The sequence below is a fragment of the Pleurodeles waltl genome, chromosome 6 (genome assembly GCF_031143425.1).
Source record: "Pleurodeles waltl isolate 20211129_DDA chromosome 6, aPleWal1.hap1.20221129, whole genome shotgun sequence".
NCBI lineage: Eukaryota > Metazoa > Chordata > Amphibia > Caudata > Salamandridae > Pleurodeles > Pleurodeles waltl.
In genome coordinates this window covers 823,967,780-823,983,073 of record NC_090445.1, presented here as the reverse complement: position 1 = coordinate 823,983,073, position 15,294 = coordinate 823,967,780, and the positions used below count along the sequence as shown (strand labels likewise).

Below are 15,294 nucleotides of genomic sequence, written 5' to 3'. Positions count from 1 at the left end.
AAGTTAGAGTCACCTCAGCTCAGGACACCTTAGGGGCTGTCCTGACTGGCCAGTGACTCCTCCTTGTTGCTTTCTTTGTTCCCTCCAGCCTTGCCGCCAAAAGTGGGGGCCGTGGCCGGAGGGGGCGGGCAACTCCACTAAGCTGGAGTGCCCTGCTGGGCTGTGACAAAGGGGTGAGCCTTTGAGGCTCACCGCCAGGTGTCACAGCTCCTGCCTGGGGGAGGTGTTAGCATCTCCACCCAGTGCAGGCTTTGTTACTGGCCTCAGAGTGACAAAGGCACTCTCCCCATGGGGCCAGCAACATGTCTCTAGTGTGGCAGGCTGCTGGAACTAGTCAGCCTACACAGACAGTCGGTTAAGTTTCAGGGGGCACCTCTAAGGTGCCCTCTGGGGTGTATTTTGCAATAAAATGTACACTGGCATCAGTGTGCATTTATTGTGCTGAGAAGTTTGATACCAAACTTCCCAGTTTTCAGTGTAGCCATTATGGTGCTGTGGAGTTCGTGTTTGACAGACTCCCAGACCATATACTCTTATGGCTACCCTGCACTTACAATGTCTAAGGTTTTGTTTAGACACTGTAGGGGTACCATGCTCATGCACTGGTACCCTCACCTATGGTATAGTGCACCCTGCCTTAGGGCTGTAAGGCCTGCTAGAGGGGTGTCTTACCTATACTGCATAGGCAGTGAGAGGCTGGCATGGCACCCTGAGGGGAGTGCCATGTCGACTTACTCGTTTTGTCCTCACTAGCACACACAAGCTGGCAAGCAGTGTGTCTGTGCTGAGTGAGAGGTCTCCAGGGTGGCATAAGACATGCTGCAGCCCTTAGAGACCTTCCTTGGCATCAGGGCCCTTGGTACTAGAAGTACCAGTTACAAGGGACTTATCTGGATGCCAGGGTCTGCCAATTGTGGATACAAAAGTACAGGTTAGGGAAAGAACACTGGTGCTGGGGCCTGGTTAGCAGGCCTCAGCACACTTTCAATTGTAAACATAGCATCAGCAAAGGCAAAAAGTCAGGGGGCAACCATGCCAAGGAGGCATTTCCTTACACAACCCCCCCCCCCAAACGAAAGAGGATGAGACTAACCTTTCCCAAGAGAGTCTTCATTTTCTAAGTGGAAGAACCTGGAAAGGCCATCTGCATTGGCATGGGCAGTCCCAGGTCTGTGTTCCACTATAAAGTCCATTCCCTGTAGGGAGATGGACCACCTCAACAGTTTAGGATTTTCACCTTTCATTTGCATCAGCCATTTGAGAGGTCTGTGGTCAGTTTGAACTAGGAAGTGAGTCCCAAAGAGGTATGGTCTCAGCTTCTTCAGGGACCAAACCACAGCAAAGGCCTCCCTCTCAATGGCACTCCAACGCTGCTCCCTGGGGAGTAACCTCCTGCTAATGAAAGCAACAGGCTGGTCAAGGCCATCATCATTTGTTTGGGACAAAACTGCCCCTATCCCATGTTCAGAGGCATCTGTCTGCACAATGAACTGCTTAGAATAATCTGGAGCTTTTAGAACTGGTGCTGAGCACATTGCTTGTTTCAGGGTGTCAAAGGCCTGTTGGCATTCCACAGTCCAGTTCACTTTCTTGGGCATTTTCTTGGAGGTGAGTTCAGTGAGGGCTGTCACAATGGATCCATATCCCTTCACAAACCTCCTGTAATACCCAGTCAAGCCAAGGAATGCCCTGACTTGAGTCTGGGTTTTTGGAGCTACCCAGTCCAGAATAGTCTGGATCTTGGGTTGGAGTGGCTGAACTTGGCCTCCACCTACAAGGTGGCCCAAGTAAACCACAGTTCCCTGCCCTATCTGGCATTTGGATGCCTTGATAGAGAGGCCTGCAGATTGCAGGGCCTTCAAAACCTTCTTCAGGTGGACCAGGTGATCCTGCCAGGTGGAGCTAAAGACAGCAATATCATCAAGATAAGCTGTGCTAAAGGACTCCAAGCCAGCAAGGACTTGATTCACCAACCTTTGGAAGGTGGCAGGGGCATTCTTTAAACCAAAGGGCATAACAGTAAACTGATAATGCCCATCAGGTGTGGAGAATGCTGTTTTCTCTTTTGCTCCAGGTGCCATTTTTATTTGCCAGTACCCTGCTGTCAAGTCAAAGGTACTTAAGAATTTGGCAGCACCTAATTTATCTATGAGCTCATCAGCTCTAGGAATTGGATGAGCATCTGTCTTGGTGACAGAATTGAGCCCTCTGTAGTCCACACAAAACCTCATCTCTTTCTTTCCATCTTTGGTGTGAGGTTTGGGGACTAAGACCACTGGGCTAGCCCAGGGGCTGTCAGAGGGCTCAATCACTCCCAATTCCAGCATCTTGTGGACTTCCACCTTGATGCTTTCCTTAACATGGTCAGACTGTCTAAAAATTTTGTTTTTGACAGGCATGCTGTCTCCTGTGTCCACATCATGGGTACACAGGTGTGTCTGACCAGGGGTTAAGGAGAAGAATTCAGGAAACTGTTGTAGGACTCTCCTACAATCAGCTTGCTGTTGGCCAGAGAGGGTGTCTGAGTAGATCACTCCATCTACTGAGCCATCTTTTGGGTCTGATGACAGAAGATCAGGGAGAGGTTCACTCTCTGCCTCCTGATCCTCATCTGTTACCATCAACAGATTCACATCAGCCCTGTCATGGAAGAGCTTAAGGCGGTTCACATGGATCACCCTCTTGGGGCTCCTGCTTGTGCCCAGGTCCACCAGGTAGGTGACCTGACTCTTCCTTTCTAGCACTGGGTAAGGGCCACTCCATTTGTCCTGGAGTGCCCTGGGAGCCACAGGCTCCAGAACCCAGACTTTCTGCCCTGGTTGGAACTCAACCAGTGCAGCCTTTTGGTCATACCAAAACTTCTGGAGCTGTTGGCTGGCCTCAAGGTTTTTGGTTGCCTTTTCCATGTACTCTGCCATTCTAGAGCGAAGGCCAAGTACATAGTCCACTATGTCTTGTTTAGGCTCATGAAGAGGTCTCTCCCAGCCTTCTTTAACAAGAGCAAGTGGTCCCCTTACAGGGTGGCCAAACAGAAGTTCAAAGGGTGAGAATCCTACTCCCTTCTGTGGCACCTCTCTGTAAGCAAAAAGCAGACATGGCAAGAGGACATCCCATCTCCTTTTGAGTTTTTCTGGGAGCCCCATGATCATGCCTTTTAATGTCTTGTTGAATCTCTCAACTAAGCCATTAGTTTGTGGATGGTATGGTGTAGTGAATTTGTAAGTCACTCCACACTCATTCCACATGTGTTTTAGGTATGCTGACATGAAGTTGGTACCTCTGTCAGACACCACCTCCTTAGGGAAACCCACTCTGGTAAAGATACCAATGAGGGCCTTGGCTACTGCAGGGGCAGTAGTCGACCTAAGGGGAATAGCTTCAGGATACCTAGTAGCATGATCCACTACTACTAGGATGTACATATTTCCTGAGGCTGTGGGAGGTTCCAGTGGACCAACTATGTCCACACCCACTCTTTCAAAGGGGACCCCCACCACTGGAAGTGGAATGAGGGGGGCCTTTGGGTGCCCACCTGTCTTACCACTGGATTGACAGGTGGGGCAGGAGAGGCAAAACTCCTTAACCTTCTGGGACATATTGGGCCAGTAGAAGTGATTGACTAACCTCTCCCACGTCTTGGTTTGTCCCAAATGCCCAGCAAGGGGAATATCATGGGCTAAGGTCAGAATAAACTCTCTGAACGACTGAGGCACTACCACTCTCCTAGTGGCACCAGGTTTGGGGTCTCTGGCCTCAGTGTACAGGAGTCCATCTTCCCAATAGACCCTATGTGTTCCATTTTTCTTGCCCTTGGTCTCTTCAGCAGCTTGCTGCCTAAGGCCTTCAAGAGAGGGACAGGTTTCTTGTCCCTTACACAGCTCTTCCCTTGAGGGTCCCCCTGGGCCTAAGAGCTCAACCTGATAAGGTTCAAGCTCCAAAGGCTCAGTTCCCTCAGAGGGCAGAACTTCTTCCTGAGAAGAGAGGTTCTCTTTTTCTGACTGTGTTGCAGTTGGTTTCCCAACTGACTTTCCTTTTCTCTTGGTAGGCTGGGCCATTTTTCCAGACTCCAGCTCTACTTTTTCACCCTGTGCCTTGCATTGTGCTCTTGTTTTTACACACACCAGTTCAGGGATACCCAGCATGGCTGCATGGGTTTTTAGTTCTACCTCGGCCCATGCTGAGGACTCCAGGTCATTTCCAAGCAGACAGTCTACTGGGATGTTTGAGGAGACCACCACCTGTTTCAGGCCATTGACCCCTCCCCATTCTAAAGTTACCATTGCCATGGGATGTGCTTTAGTTTGATTGTCAGCATTGGTGACTGTATAAGTTTTTCCAGTCAGGTATTGGCCAGGGGAAACCAGTTTCTCTGTCACCATGGTGACACTGGCACCTGTATCCCTCAGGCCCTCTACACTTGTCTCATTAATAAAGAGCTGCTGCCTGTATTTTTGCATGTTAGGAGGCCAGGCAGCTAGTGTGGCTAAATCCACCCCACCCTCAGAGACTAGAGTAGCTTCAGTGTGGACCCTGATTTGCTCTGGGCACACTGTTGATCCCACTTGGAGACTAGCCATTCCAGTGTTACCTGGATTGGAGTTTGGAGTGGGACTTTTCTTGGGACAGGCCTTGTCTCCAGTTTGGTGTCCAGACTGACTACAGTTTCGACACCAGGCCTTTTTGGGATCAAAGTTTTTACCCTTGTACCCAGGATTGTTTTGTGAAGAGGCTCTGGGCCCACCCTCCTGTGCAGGTTTTTGGGGGCCTTTAGAAGACTCTTGACTATTTTTATTTTTGGCTGTCTCACCACCTTTCCCCTGGGGAGGTTTTGTGACCCCTTTCTTTTGGTCACCCCCTGTGGAAGTTTTGGACACCCTAGTCTTGACCCAATGGTCCGCCTTCTTTCCCAATTCTTGGGGAGAAATTGGTCCTAGGTCTACCAGATGCTGATGCAGTTTATCATTGAAACAATTACTTAACAGGTGTTCTTTCACAAATAAATTGTACAGCCCATCATAATTACTTACACCACTGCCTTGAATCCAACCATCTAGTGTTTTTACTGAGTAGTCTACAAAGTCAACCCAGGTCTGGCTCGAGGATTTTTGAGCCCCCCTGAATCTAATCCTATACTCCTCAGTGGAGAATCCAAAGCCCTCAATCAGGGTACCCTTCATGAGGTCATAAGATTCTGCATCTTGTCCAGAGAGTGTGAGGAGTCTATCCCTACACTTTCCTGTGAACATTTCCCAAAGGAGAGCACCCCAGTGAGATCTGTTCACTTTTCTGGTTACACAAGCCCTCTCAAAAGCTGTGAACCATTTGGTGATGTCATCACCATCTTCATATTTAGTTACAATCCCTTTAGGGATTTTCAACATGTCAGGAGAATCTCTGACCCTATTTATGTTGCTGCCACCATTGATGGGTCCTAGGCCCATCTCTTGTCTTTCCCTCTCTATGGCTAGGATCTGTCTTTCCAAAGCCAATCTTTTGGCCATCCTGGCTAACTGGATGTCCTCTTCACTGGAGTTATCCTCCGTGATTTCAGAGGTGTTGGTCTCTCCTGTGAGGGAACCAGCATCTCTGACTATTATTTTTGGAGTCAGGGTTTGAGAGACCCTGTTCTCCCTAGATAGGACTGGTAGGGGGGAATTTTCCTCCAAGTCACTATCCTCTTCCTCTGAGTTGCCACCCTCAGAGGGGTTGGCCTTTTCAAACTCTGCCAACAGCTCCTGGAGCTGTATTTTGGTAGGTTTGGGGCCCATTGTTATTTTCTTTATTTTACAGAGTGACCTTAGCTCCCTCATCTTAAGATGGAGGTAAGGTGTGGTGTCGAGTTCCACCACAGTCACATCTGTGCTAGACATTTTGCTTCTAAAAGTTGGAATACTTTTTAAGAATCTACAACTGGTTCTAGAATCTAATTCAAACTTTTACAAACTTTTAAACTCTAAAAGAAATGCTAAACAGGATCTAACACAAGGCCCTAGCAGGTCTTTTAAGAATTTAGAAAACTTTTCAAATTGCAAAAATCAATTTCTAATGACAATTTTGGAATTTGTCGTGTGATCAGGTATTGGCTGAGTAGTCCAGCAAATGCAAAGTCTTGTACCCCACCGCTGATCCACCAATGTAGGAAGTTGGCTCTGTATGTGCTATTTCAAAGTAAGGAATAGCATGCACAGAGTCCAAGGGTTCCCCTTAGAGGTAAAATAGTGGTAAAAATAGATAATACTAATGCTCTATTTTGTGGTAGTGTGGTCGAGCAGTAGGCTTATCCAAGGAGTAGTGTTAAGCATTTGTTGTACATACACATAGACAATAAATGAGGTACACACACTCAGAGACAAATCCAGCCAATAGGTTTTGTTATAGAAAAATATCTTTTCTTAGTTTATTTTAAGAACCACAGGTTCAAATTTAACATGTAATATATTGTTTGAAAGGTATTGCAGGTAAGTACATTAGGAACTTTGAATCATTTCAATTGCATGTATACTTTTCAAGTTATTCACAAATAGCTGTTTCAAAAGTGGACACTTAGTGCAATTTTCACAGTTCCTGGGGGAGGTAAGTTTTTGTTAGTTTTACCAGGTAAGTAAGACACTTACAGGGTTCAGTTCTTGGTCCAAGGTAGCCCACCGTTGGGGGTTCAGAGCAACCCCAAAGTTACCACACCAGCAGCTCAGGGCCGGTCAGGTGCAGAGTTCAAAGTGGTGCCCAAAACGCATAGGCTAGAATGGAGAGAAGGGGGTGCCCCGGTTCCGGTCTGCTTGCAGGTAAGTACCCGCGTCTTCGGAGGGCAGACCAGGGGTGTTTTGTAGGGCACCGGGGGGGACACAAGCCCACACAGAAATTTCACCCTCAGCAGCGCGGGGGCGGCCGGGTGCAGTGTAGAAACAAGCGTCGGGTTTGCAATGTTAGTCTATGAGAGATCAACGGATCTCTTCAGCGCTGCAGGCAGGCAAGGGGGGGCTTCCTCGGGGAAACCTCCACTTGGGCAAGGGAGAGGGACTCCTGGGGGTCACTTCTCCAGTGAAAGTCCGGTCCTTCAGGTCCTGGGGGCTGCGGGTGCAGGGTCTTTTCCAGGCGTCGGGACTTAGGTTTCAGAGAGTCGCGGTCAGGGGAAGCCTCGGGATTCCCTCTGCAGGCGGCGATGTGGGGGCTCAGGGGGGACAGGTTTTGGTACTCACAGTCGTAGAGTAGTCCGGGGGTCCTCCCTGAGGTGTTGGTTCTCCACCAGCCGAGTCGGGGTCGCCGGGTGCAGTGTTGCAAGTCTCACGCTTCTTGCGGGGAGTTGCAGGGGTCTTTAAAGCTGCTCCTTGAAACAAAGTTGCAGTCTTTTTGGAGCAGGTCCGCTGTCCTCGGGAGTTTCTGGTCGTCGTCGAAGCAGGGCAGTCCTCAGAGGATTCAGAGGTCGCTGGTCCCTTTGGAAGGCGTCGCTGGAGCAGAGTTCTTTGGAAGGCAGGAGACAGGCCGGTGAGTTTCTGGAGCCAAGGCAGTTGTTGTCTTCTGGTCTTCCTCTGCAGGGGTTTTCAGCTGGGCAGTCCTTCTTCTTGTTGTCGCAGGAATCTAATTTTCTAGGGTTCAGGGTAGCCCTTAAATACTAAATTTAAGGGCGTGTTTAGGTCTGGGGGGTTAGTAGCCAATGGCTACTAGCCCTGAGGGTGGGTACACCCTCTTTGTGCCTCCTCCCAAGGGGAGGGGGTCACAATCCTAACCCTATTGGGGGAATCCTCCATCTGCAAGATGGAGGATTTCTAAAAGTTAGTCACCTCAGCTCAGGACACCTTAGGGGCTGTCCTGACTGGCCAGTGACTCCTCCTTGTTGCTTTCTTTGTTCCCTCCAGCCTTGCCGCCAAAAGTGGGGGCCGTGGCCGGAGGGGGCGGGCAACTCCACTAAGCTGGAGTGCCCTGCTGGGCTGTGACAAAGGGGTGAGCCTTTGAGGCTCACCGCCAGGTGTCACAGCTCCTGCCTGGGGGAGGTGTTAGCATCTCCACCCAGTGCAGGCTTTGTTACTGGCCTCAGAGTGACAAAGGCACTCTCCCCATGGGGCCAGCAACATGTCTCTAGTGTGGCAGGCTGCTGGAACTAGTCAGCCTACACAGACAGTCGGTTAAGTTTCAGGGGGCTCCTCTAAGGTGCCCTCTGGGGTGTATTTTGCAATAAAATGTACACTGGCATCAGTGTGCATTTATTGTGCTGAGAAGTTTGATACCAAACTTCCCAGTTTTCAGTGTAGCCATTATGGTGCTGTGGAGTTCGTGTTTGACCGACTCCCAGACCATATACTCTTATGGCTACCCTGCACTTACAATGTCTAAGGTTTTGTTTAGACACTGTAGGGGTACCATGCTCATGCACTGGTACCCTCACCTATGGTATAGTGCACCCTGCCTTAGGGCTGTAAGGCCTGCTAGAGGGGTGTCTTACCTATACTGCATAGGCAGTGAGAGGCTGGCATGGCACCCTGAGGGGAGTGCCATGTCGACTTACTCGTTTTGTCCTCACTAGCACACACAAGCTGGCAAGCAGTGTGTCTGTGCTGAGTGAGAGGTCTCCAGGGTGGCATAAGACATGCTGCAGCCCTTAGAGACCTTCCTTGGCATCAGGGCCCTTGGTACTAGAAGTACCAGTTACAAGGGACTTATCTGGATGCCAGGGTCTGCCAATTGTGGATACAAAAGTACAGGTTAGGGAAAGAACACTGGTGCTGGGGCCTGGTTAGCAGGCCTCAGCACACTTTCAATTGTAAACATAGCATCAGCAAAGGCAAAAAGTCAGGGGGCAACCATGCCAAGGAGGCATTTCCTTACAGACTACATGCTAGAAAGAGTGCAATTCAGAGCTAGATGAGGGGGTAACTGCTTTAAAGAATCCAATATAGAGGCTACATGAACAAGAGAAATGAGTTAGAGCAGGTCAGAATATCCCTTTCACATCCCAAAACCCAAGGAGCAGCGGTCCTGGCGCAGATATGTAAAACTGAGCTATAGGTTGGGCTGTTTTTCGAGTAAGCTGAGTGGTAAGGAAGAAGTTGACTTTGCAAACAAGTGTGGGCATAAAGACTCACTGCTGCAACTCCGACCATCCAGGGCAGTCACACATTTTAAGTAAGAATGTCCGATATGATAAGGTGGCCAACTCAAAATCATAGAGCAGTAATCCTACAACTAGACTGCACTTGGGAAGTTAGTTCAGCTCTTTGCAATGTAGATTCAAATATTCAAACGACTATTCTGAATCTTTATTCTTTTACACGTTTCTCCGCAGGCCATGTGCGATAAGTTTGTTACAAACACAGAAGACCACTTTGTTGTAGGGCAAACTGTGGTTGCGAAGGTAACAAACATTGAAGAAGAAAAGAAGCGTATCCTGCTGAACCTGAAGGTTTCTGAGTGCAGTTCAGGTGACAGTGCTGGAGAGAGTTTCTCCTTACTCAACCAGTGTTTCCAGGAACTACATTTTATGAGGACATTTTTGAGCAGCAGAGGTAAGGATTTTTATGTTATATCCATTTTCTGTGCACCATTTCTTATGAGCCAACCATTGCACTATAATCCAATGCAAGATCAGCCCCTCCGCCAACAAATGTAAAGTCATCCTCCTGCCAATCCCAGATCAGCGGCAGTCATCCAGAGTTAACCTGAAAAATAATCTCAGAAGTCAATCTCAGTCAAACGGTCATTTTCAGTTTTCTTTTAAATCTACACAATCAGACTGATCAGGCTTACCAGACAAAAAGTTGTTGAAAGGGCTGTAACTTTTGATGTTAAGGTAAAACACTTCTTAATTGGCTCTTTATTGGAGCTAATGCTACAGCCAAAATCACATGCTTTACCAAAAGCTGCAATAGTCACATGGCTTATAGACTTAATTGGAATTCACACACCCAAGCGAATGTCCATTTGCCATCCCTTGTTACAACATACTTCGCATGGCCATACCCAGCAGATACCTGTTTGTCAGATATCTATCGCTGAAGGTTTTCTGTCATCTCTACTGCCTGGACATTAATGTCATGAATGTCATGAACATTTTGTTTAAATGAAAAGCTCTAAGCCCACCTTCAGTGTATTTACTGGTTACGTGTTTGCCTACAAAAGTGCTGATAGTGAGACAAGTGATTGATATGGTAAGGGTGACGACGTTTTCTGAGAGCTTTCATTTCCAAGAACTCTTGTTTATTGGTAGCACCGGTTTGAGCAGAATCTGCTTACTTATATGTAAAAACAGTTTTGCACTTTTAAACACCTCTAGATTAACATGCTGTGCGTGCGTTATTCCACCATTTAGTGCCTGGGTATGGAACTTTGCATGAAGCTAATGCTTTTTCTTTGTGGGCGTTGGTCATTGGGGGTGGTGAGAAGGCCTCATTATGACATTTAATGTAAGCCCACAATGCCCTTTTATATAGTCGCCATTTTAAGATTTTCTTTAGTTTTTGCATAACAGGTAAGTAAGCAGATTATTCTCCCCTGATGTTGCTTCCTCTTTGAGGAGGTTGAGTAACGTCACAAAATTGAGACCTCCCTGAGTAACATCAGTGCTTAGAAAAAAGTTGACAATTAGATGAAATAATTTTTTGATGTGGAAATCGAGCAGACGGTGCAACTTATTTCAACAAAAAAGGTCTCACATTGCAAGATGGGTGATTAGAGCAAAAACGTATATCTATTTACAGAGCAAAGGAACTGAAGAAATGTATCTAACAATTGCTATCCTTCTCTTCATGTCGTTCACAGATAGTTCTGAGGTGAGCCAGAATTTGGCTAAATTGTTACCTGGTCAGAAACTCACACTCACAGTCCAGGATGTGAATGATGATGGATTGGCACATTTTAGCGGTGGGGACGCCACTGCTGGAATGACAGTGTCTGCAAGCCCATTCCATGTTGGAGGTTTGATTTCCAGTTTCTTTTTTTCTTTTTTTTTGTACAGTGTTTTTCAGGCCCCAAAACAGTTTAAGGCTTTGCTATTGTTATCTTGAAAGAAACTGTCTCACAATCTCTAGAAGAGCTGGAAAACCTCCCTAACACATTCCTAATATGTGTACAAAAACTAAATAAATAGAAAAATAAACTTAAGGGTCCGGATGCTTTTTACCAGGTTTGCCAAATAACCAAGGCTGCCTAGATTCTATTCCACCTCACGCCCCTCTTCAACCACCCAACACTTCCTTTTTATTTACCTACTCTTGCGGGTTCTTTTAATCTCCATTGTCCCCCTTTGTTATTGTTTCCCTAGCTTTATGTTTCTCCCCAATCCTCCATTTTGTGCCTCCTTCCTCCAGTTCAAAGTGTAATGATGAAAGTATGTAACGCTCCACAAAAATGGATACCATTGGTCCACTGTAAGGAAATGCCTCCTTGGCATGGTTGCCCCCTGACTTTTTGCCTTTGCTGATGCTATGTTTACAATTGAAAGTGTGCTGAGGCCTGCTAACCAGGCCCCAGCACCAGTGTTCTTTCCCTAACCTGTACTTTTGTATCCACAATTGGCAGACCCTGGCATCCAGATAAGTCCCTTGTAACTGGTACTTCTAGTACCAAGGGCCCTGATGCCAAGGAAGGTCTCTAAGGGCTGCAGCATGTCTTATGCCACCCTGGAGACCTCTCACTCAGCACAGACACACTGCTTACCAGCTTGTGTGTGCTAGTGAGGACAAAAACGAGTAAGTCGACATGGCACTCCCCTCAGGGTGCCATGCCAGCCTCTCACTGCCTATGCAGTATAGGTAAGACACCCCTCTAGCAGGCCTTACAGCCCTAAGGCAGGGTGCACTATACCATAGGTGAGGGTACCAGTGCATGAGCATGGTACCCCTACAGTGTCTAAACAAAACCTTAGACATTGTAAGTGCAGGGTAGCCATAAGAGTATATGGTCTGGGAGTCTGTCAAACACGAACTCCACAGCACCATAATGGCTACACTGAAAACTGGGAAGTTTGGTATCAAACTTCTCAGCACAATAAATGCACACTGATGCCAGTGTACATTTTATTGTAAAATACACCACAGAGGGCACCTTAGAGGTGCCCCCTGAAACTTAACCGACTATCTGTGTAGGCTGACTAGTTTTAGCAGCCTGCCACAAACCGAGACATGTTGCTGGCCCCATGGGGAGAGTGCCTTTGTCACTCTGAGGCCAGTAACAAAGCCTGCACTGGGTGGAGATGCTAACACCTCTCCCAGGCAGGAATTGTCACACCTGGCGGTGAGCCTCAAAGGCTCACCTCCTTTGTGCCAACCCAGCAGGACACTCCAGCTAGTGGAGTTGCCCGCCCCCTCCGGCCAGGCCCCACTTTTGGCGGCAAGGCCGGAGAAAATAATGAGAAAAACAAGGAGGAGTCACTGGCCAGTCAGGACAGCCCCTAAGGTGTCCTGAGCTGAGGTGACTCTAACTTTTAGAAATCCTCCATCTTGCAGATGGAGGATTCCCCCAATAGGGTTAGGATTGTGACCCCCTCCCCTTGGGAGGAGGCACAAAGAGGGTGTACCCACCCTCAGGGCTAGTAGCCATTGGCTACTAACCCCCCAGACCTAAACACGCCCTTAAATTTAGTATTTAAGGGCTACCCTGAACCCTAGAAAATTAGATTCCTGCAACTACAAGAAGAAGGACTGCCCAGCTGAAAACCCCTGCAGCGGAAGACCAGAAGACGACAACTGCCTTGGCTCCAGAAACTCACCGGCCTGTCTCCTGCCTTCCAAAGATCCTGCTCCAGCGACGCCTTCCGAAGGGACCAGCGACCTCGACATCCTCTGAGGACTGCCCCTGCTTCGAAAAGACAAGAAACTCCCGAGGACAGCGGACCTGCTCCAAGAAAAGCTGCAACTTTGTTTCCAGCAGCTTTAAAGAACCCTGCAAGCTCCCCGCAAGAAGCGTGAGACTTGCAACACTGCACCCGGCGACCCCGACTCGGCTGGTGGCGATCCAACACCTCAGGAGGGACCCCAGGACTACTCTGATACTGTGAGTACCAAAACCTGTCCCCCCTGAGCCCCCACAGCGCCGCCTGCAGAGGGAATCCCGAGGCTTCCCCTGACCGCGACTCTTTGAACCTAAAGTCCCGACGCCTGGGAGAGACCCTGCACCCGCAGCCCCCAGGACCTGAAGGACCGGACTTTCACTGGAGAAGTGACCCCCAGGAGTCCCTCTCCCTTGCCCAAGTGGAGGTTTCCCCGAGGAATCCCCCCCTTGCCTGCCTGCAGCGCTGAAGCGATCCCGAGATCTCTCATAGACTAACATTGCGAACCCGACGCCTGTTCCTACACTGCACCCGGCCGCCCCCGCGCTGCTGAGGGTGAAATTTCTGTGTGGACTTGTGTCCCCCCCGGTGCCCTACAAAACCCCCCTGGTCTGCCCTCCGAAGACGCGGGTACTTACCTGCAAGCAGACCGGAACCAGGGCACCCCCTTCTCTCCATTCTAGCCTATGTGTTTTGGGCACCACTTTGAACTCTGCACCTGACCGGCCCTGAGCTGCTGGTGTGGTGACTTTGGGGTTGCTCTGAACCCCCAACGGTGGGCTACCTTGGACCAAGAACTGAACCCTGTAAGTGTCCTACTTACCTGGTAAAACTAACAAAAACTTACCTCCCCCAGGAACTGTGAAAATTGCACTAAGTGTCCACTTTTAAAACAGCTATTTGTGAATAACTTGAAAAGTATACATGCAATTTTTATGATTTAAAGTTCCTAAAGTACTTACCTGCAATACCTTTCAAATGAGCTATTACATGTAGAATTTGAACCTGTGGTTCTTAAAATAAACTAAGAAAAGATATTTTTCTATATAAAAACCTATTGGCTGGATTTGTCTCTGAGTGTGTGTACCTCATTTATTGTCTATGTGTATGTACAACAAATGCTTAACACTACTCCTTGGATAAGCCTACTGCTCGACCACACTACCACAAAATAGAGCATTAGTATTATCTCTTTTTACCACTATTTTACCTCTAAGGGGAACCCTTGGACTCTGTGCATGCTATTCCTTACTTTGAAATAGCACATACAGAGCCAACTTCCTACATTGGTGGATCAGCGGTGGGGTACAAGACTTTGCATTTGCTGGACTACTCAGCCAATACCTGATCACACGACAAATTCCAAAATTGTCATTAGAAATTGATTTTTGCAATTTGAAAAGTTTTCTAAATTCTTAAAAGACCTGCTAGGGCCTTGTATTAGATCCTGTTTAGCATTTCTTTTAAAGTTTAAAAGTTTGGTAAAAGTTTGAATTAGATTCTAGAACCAGTTTTAGTTTCTTAAAAAGTATTCCAACTTTTAGAAGCATAATGTCTAGCACAGATGTGAATGTGGTGGAACTCGACACCACACCTTACCTCCATCTACAGATGAGAGAGCTAAGGTCACTCTGTAAACTAAAGAAAATAGCAATGGGCCCCAAACCTACCAAAGTACAGCTCCAGGAGCTTTTGGCAGAGTTTGAAAAGGCCAACCCCTCTGAGGATGGCAACTCAGAGGATGAAGATAGTGACTTGGAGGGAAATTCCCCCCCTCCAGTCCTACTTAGGGAGAGCAGGGCTTCTCAAGCCCTGACTCCACAAATAATAGTCAGAGATGCTGGTTCCCTCACAGGAGGGACCAACAACTCTGAAATCACTGAGGATAACTCCAGTGAAGAGGACATCCAGTTAGCCAGGATGGCCAAAAGATTGGCTTTGGAAAGACAGATCCTAGCCATAGAGAGGGAAAGACAAGAGATGGGCCTAGGACCCATCAATGGTGGCAGCAACATAAATAGGGTCAGAGATTCTCCTGACATGTTGAAAATCCCCAAAGGGATTGTAACTAAATATGAAGATGGTGATGACATCACCAAATGGTTCACAGCTTTTGAGAGGGCTTGTGTAACCAGAAAAGTGAACAGATCTCACTGGGGTGCTCTCCTTTGGGAAATGTTCACAGGAAAGTGTAGGGATAGACTCCTCACACTCTCTGGACAAGATGCAGAATCTTATGACCTCATGAAGGGTACCCTGATTGAGGGCTTTGGATTCTCCACTGAGGAGTACAGGATTAGGTTCAGGGGGGCTCAAAAATCCTCGAGCCAGACCTGGGTTGACTTTGTTGACTACTCAGTGAAAACACTAGATGGTTGGATTCAAGGCAGTGGTGTAAGTAATTATGATGGGCTGTACAATTTATTTGTGAAAGAACACCTGTTAAGTAATTGTTTCAATGATAAACTGCATCAGCATCTGGTAGACCTAGGACCAATTTCTCCCCAAGAATTGGGAAAGAAGGCGGACCATTGGGT

At 47.8% G+C, this 15,294-nt stretch overlaps 1 protein-coding gene across 1 annotated transcript in view; it reads left to right on the top strand.

The window, feature by feature from the left end:
* PDCD11 (programmed cell death 11) overlaps positions 1–15,294 on the top strand; it is a 345,954-nt gene that overhangs the window by 251,425 nt on the left and 79,235 nt on the right. Inside the window, exons 17-18 of the mRNA XM_069242225.1 lie at positions 9,278–9,497; positions 10,750–10,905. Coding sequence (XP_069098326.1) covers positions 9,278–9,497; positions 10,750–10,905 — 376 coding nt within the window. The remainder of the gene's footprint in view (positions 1–9,277; positions 9,498–10,749; positions 10,906–15,294) is intronic.